Source organism: Aythya ferina (assembly GCF_964211825.1).
Source record: "Aythya ferina genome assembly, chromosome: 9".
Lineage (NCBI taxonomy): Eukaryota > Metazoa > Chordata > Aves > Anseriformes > Anatidae > Aythya > Aythya ferina.
The window spans coordinates 3,972,977-3,978,116 of NC_140305.1; the positions used below are offsets into that span (position 1 = coordinate 3,972,977).

General features: G+C 52.2%; 1 protein-coding gene across 1 annotated transcript; it reads right to left on the minus strand.

Annotated features, from left to right (window-relative positions):
- Positions 1 to 1,342: 1,342 nt before the first annotated feature.
- Positions 1,343 to 4,869, minus strand: CHST2 (carbohydrate sulfotransferase 2). The gene has a single exon (XM_084530083.1). It carries the CDS (start codon positions 4,852 to 4,854, stop codon positions 3,199 to 3,201), a length of 1,656 nt encoding a protein of 551 aa, XP_084386209.1. The 5' UTR covers positions 4,855 to 4,869; the 3' UTR covers positions 1,343 to 3,198.
- Positions 4,870 to 5,140: the final 271 nt, after the last annotated feature.

Genomic DNA, 5,140 nt, shown 5'->3' on the forward strand with positions numbered 1-5,140 from the left:
TCATAATCTCTCATATCTTATTTTTCCTCTACGATTTTCCACAATTTTTTCTTTTTTTTTTTTTTTCAATTGTTTTTTTAATTCCTCTAATCCTCTTTTCTGAATATATAAAAGAACTAAAAATGGCCTCTTTTAACTGCCAGTTGCTTACCTACTTATTTAATGGAGCAGCATAAAATGTAGGGCTTAACCCACCAGCATTTTACACAAGCGAAGTCCCACACATTTCTCCCGAAGCTTTGCCTAAACAAAATTGCAGTTCTTTATTTTGACAAAAGCAGCTTTGCATTACTACTTCTGTCCACCAAAACATGCCCAGGTGTAATTGTAGAGTGTGTTGAGTAATTCCTTGCTGCAATGTAGTAGGTGGAGCTCAATTTATGAACCAGATTCAGATAGCATAACTCGACTGACACACCGTTTGTATCAGCAAAGAGCAGATGCTTGTAATGCACCATCACAACAAGAGCAGTGAGCACTTTCTCGGAACAACAGGAAGAGCTTTTTAATATAATTAGAATCCAAAAGAGACAGTAGGAGGCTAAGTCAATTAGGCTCATCAATTTCTCAGTCAAAAGGGCAATTCCTGTTCACTTTACTAAACCACAAAACTCTTGCAGAAGAGAGCAAGGAACTCTGCACACACACATGACCAGACTGCCCTGTTTTTTTTTAACAAAATTAAAAGTTCTTGTGCTGTAACACGCTGTCATGAGAAAGTCCCGTTTAGAAATTGCAGCAAAGCTTTTCAGAGGGCAGGCGCTGAAACCGCGGATGCAGCATCCAAGCCCGGAGGGGAGCAGGGCTTGTTTTCCCCGCGGGCAGCAAACTGCTCTGCAGAGAGGCACCGCAGCCTGCCCGGGCACTGCTCGCCCTGCCGACAGCAGAGCTGACGAACGCTGTGCGGCTGTTGCAACGGGCAGCACCGGCATTTCACGAAGCCGCGGGCAGATAAAAAGCAAGCGACGTGCTCTGTAAGGTCAGATTTTCAAGCACTGTCCCAGAGCACTGTGACTGGGGAAAAAAAAAAAAACACATACAGCCCAAAACTAGATGTCCAGGATTAATTCAGCATCGAATCAGAATACATACAAGTGATAAGAGAAAACACCTAACTCCACAAAAGCACAAGTACCTCAGTATGTGTTTTAAATACCAAATTAACTACCCCTTCCATTTTTAGCACTTCTCTCTGGAATTTGAGAATACATCTGAATAGGCCAATTATAAGATTTCCCAGTGATTGATATCATTAATGTTGTTTATGCTGCTGTTGATGATGAACTGAGGCAATGAGCATGTTTAACAGTCATTCAGCAAGTGTACAGGCAACCTTATGCAATCCTCTTTTTACTGGTTTATTAAACGTCTATTTCCTTTTCAGATAAAGTTTAACATCTAATGCCAAGATTTCACCAGGAATTCAAACAGCATAGTAGCTCATTATCACCTTTTTAACTTAAAGTCTAATACAAGAAGTAGACACATTACACATCACTAACGTTTTCACACATACACGCACACACGCACACTTATCAGCATCCTGTTTGTATCAATATATTTTCACAAATCCATTTCCTTCTTCCTACCCATACTCTTCACATTTGCAGAAAGCACAACATACAGATAGGCAATGTAAAACATACTTCCTGGAGAAAAGTCCGTAGTCTCCTGAGAGAACAGTTTGGCAAAACCACTTCTATTTAAAAACACAAGGTCCAAAATGAGCCTTTAAAGAGCATTAGTGACCAACACCGAGATTAAAAAGTACTTGAGGTGTTTGCGCTTCTTGTACGCAACACGTCACTTGACCTTTAGAAAACTGGGACTTCTTCAGAAAATTATAAAAGTAGTAGTAAAATCTTTTTATTATTATTATTTTTATTTTTATTTTTTTTAAATCAAGTTGAACAACAGGACAGAGTCTCTAGGCAAAGCTCCCAGAAAGAGCCAGATCACCATCTGGCTCCATCATAGAGCAATGACAACTGACAACAAGCAAGTCTCTAACCAGCGCTCTCTGAATTCGAACGCTAGGTTGACTCTGTAACAGCTCCGTTACAACTATGAACACACAGCCGTATGCTTCTTCCCTCCTCATACATAAATATACCCTCAGACACTTAGAGAAGGGGGGAAAATAAAACATTTTATGTATTTTTCTATGCTTCCCTGCTATGCCTGTTACCAATGAATGTCAAGAAATACCTTAAATATCTCACTGTATCGTTAGCACTATATAATATATATATTTATAATTTTTAGTTTTCACACATGCTAATGTTTCCAGTATGATAAATGTCCTTTTAAATCCTGCAGTTTCTGTCACACTGTAGATCCACTTCTATTTGACAGTGACTCCTGGATATACATGTCAAGACAAAAATAAATACTGCTGTGATGGCAAACACTTTAAAACTCTTAGGACACTAATACAGTGGCACTCGAAAGACTTTTTAAATACAACATAAAGGACAATCGTTAAATGGAAACCTGCTCTGACATAGCCATAAAACCTGCACTGCATTTGTGAGATCTGTACTTGTTTTTGCGAGAGCAGCTTCTAATCTTTGAACACGTCAAACACTACAGTCCAGCCCTCAACCCATACCCTTAAAAAAGTCCTCCTTGCTATTATTAAATGAGCCTCCCCTCTAGCTGTACATATGCAACACTGTAATTCCCAAACAATTGAGGTAATTATAAAAATGAATATCATTTATTGTTTTTTGTTATTACTATCATGTCTGAACATTTACTTTCAAAGAAAAGTCTATTTTCAGCATTACGCTTTCCAAGGGCACCCCCTCTGCACCAAGGGAGATATACAAGTATTAGGAATTGTGCAGGAGTTTTTGTAACCATCTTCAAACCCACCACAACTCCATAAACAAGATTTTGGTACAGAAGCTCGCCTGGCATTTTAGAGAAGGGGAAAGGGACTTTCCACATATTTTCAGTTCCACTTTATTTTTTTTTAATCGCATCTAACCCAATGCAAGTGAAGAAAAAAAAAACAATCAAATGAACGAAAAAGAAATCATCACATTACTGCATGTTACCCTTCATCAGTCTTTAGAGGAAATCGGAAACCTGGCTGCTTTTCCCAGCTCCCTCCCTCCCTCCTTCAAGCCTGCAGGACCGGCTCCTCTCCCTGGAGGGGCTCAGCCGCCCCCAGGGGTGTCTGGCGCTGCCCGGTCACAGCCGCGGCTTCCTGAGCAACGTTCTGCTGAGGTCCTTCACCTCTTCGGGGCTGCCGACCCTCTCGTAGCCCAGCAGGGCCATGGGCTGGTGGCAGTACTCCTCAACTTGCTTGATCTGCTGGTAGCTGAGTGCAGTCCTCCAGGCGCTCAGGGCCTGGGTGGCATTCCTGGCCGACACCACAAAGGGCTTGGACGAGTAGCCGGGGCCGCTGGTCATGTTGAGGGTGAACTTCTCCATCTCTGGGCTGACCACCAGGTTAACAAAGCCGTACACCTGCCGCAGAGTCTTGATGGGCTCGACCACCAGGTCCTCGTAGCGCACGGCCATGTAATTGCCCTGGAGCCAGTCAGGGGGGTGCAAGGCAGTCTGCAAGGTCTTGGCCATGCTACTGCAGATGACCTCCATGGCACCCAAGGCATGGTAGTCCGAGCCGCCCCCCCCCTCCTTCTTTCCGCCCAGCTTGTGGCCGGCATCAAGGAAGGGCATGCGGTGGATGCGGGGGTCCCGACTCCTCACCACCTGCAGACTCTCCCGGATGAGGCCGTGCCGGGATTTGATGCGGGAGCTGGCGACCGCCCGCGGGTCCCGCACCAGGTGGATGACTTTGAGGTCCAGGGTCGGGTCCCGCATAAGCGGGGCGAGGATGGCCAGGTCAAAGACGCGGACGCCCTTGATGACCAGCGTGCGGTACTTGTGGCACTCCTCCTGGAAGCGGCTGAGGCGCTGCGGGGGGCACTTCTTGCACACCCGGTCATCCACCATGCCCACCACCTCCTTGCGGTAGGCCGGGCAGAGGGGTGAGGAGCAGATGACCTTGTTGGTGGCCGCCCCAAAGATGCCCAGCGTGGTGAGGTTCTTCCCGGCGCCCGCCGTGCTGTAGAGCTGGAAGACGGAGAGGTCGCAGCGGTACAGGGAGCTCAGCATGTCGCGGGCTGCCCCTTGCAGCGAGACGGCGTCCCCGGGGTACAGCTTCTGCCAGACGTGCCACACGGGCTCGTAGAGGAAGAAGACCTCGGGGTTCTGGTTGAAGAGCTCCCCGAAGAAGGACGACCCGGAGCGCCAGGTGGTGAACACGTAGACCAGCTGCCGCCGGGCGCCCTGCGGGCCGCGGCTCCCCACCGACGGCGCCGGGGGCGGCGGCGGCGGGGGCCGGTGCCGGGGGGCCGCCGGGGGCTCTCCGCAGCGCCGCGGCTCCCGCCGCCACTTGTACTCCAGCAGGTTGAGGGCGGCGAGGAGCAGCAGCAGCGCGTAGCCCAGGCACAGCGCCAGCGCCTTCCGCCGGCACACTTTCATGCTGGGCGGCGGCGGCGGGGCCAACTGTTGCTCAGCGCCCCGGCGCCCCGGGCCCCGCGGCGGGCAGCAGGGCGCACCGCCCCCGGCGCCGACTCCCGCCCGGCCCCCCGCGCCCGGCCCGCATGGCGCAGCCGCCGCCGCGACGGCCCCGCCGCCGCCGCCGCCCCCCCGCCCCGCCGCTGCCCTACTTAGAGGCCGCGCGGCCCCCCGCGCTTCTTCCGCGCCGCCATCGCCCGGCGCCGCCGCAGCCCGAGCTCCCCGCGGCCGCCGGGGCAGAGGCGGCGCCGGGCCGGGCTCCGCTGCGCTCCGCCCCGGGGGCGGGGAGAGCCGGGGGGGCTCCGCGCCCACAGCGCGCATCGCGCCTCGGCCCCGCCGGGCGGCCGCTGAGGTGCGGCCCGAGATGGCGGCCGCGGCGCCGCTCGTAGCGGGGGGGGGAGGGGGGGGGGCGAGGAACGGGCGAGGAGCCGGCCCCGGGCCGGGGGGCTCGTCCTGCGGCCCCCTCCCCAGCAGGCGGGGGTGCCGGGCGCCAAGGGACACGAGAGGGGAGGGGGACACAGGACGGGCCCTGCCCTGTTACCCGAGCTGCACCCAGCCCTGGGTGCCCGCCGAGCTGCAGGGAAAGGCAGCGGGACAGCTCTGGGAC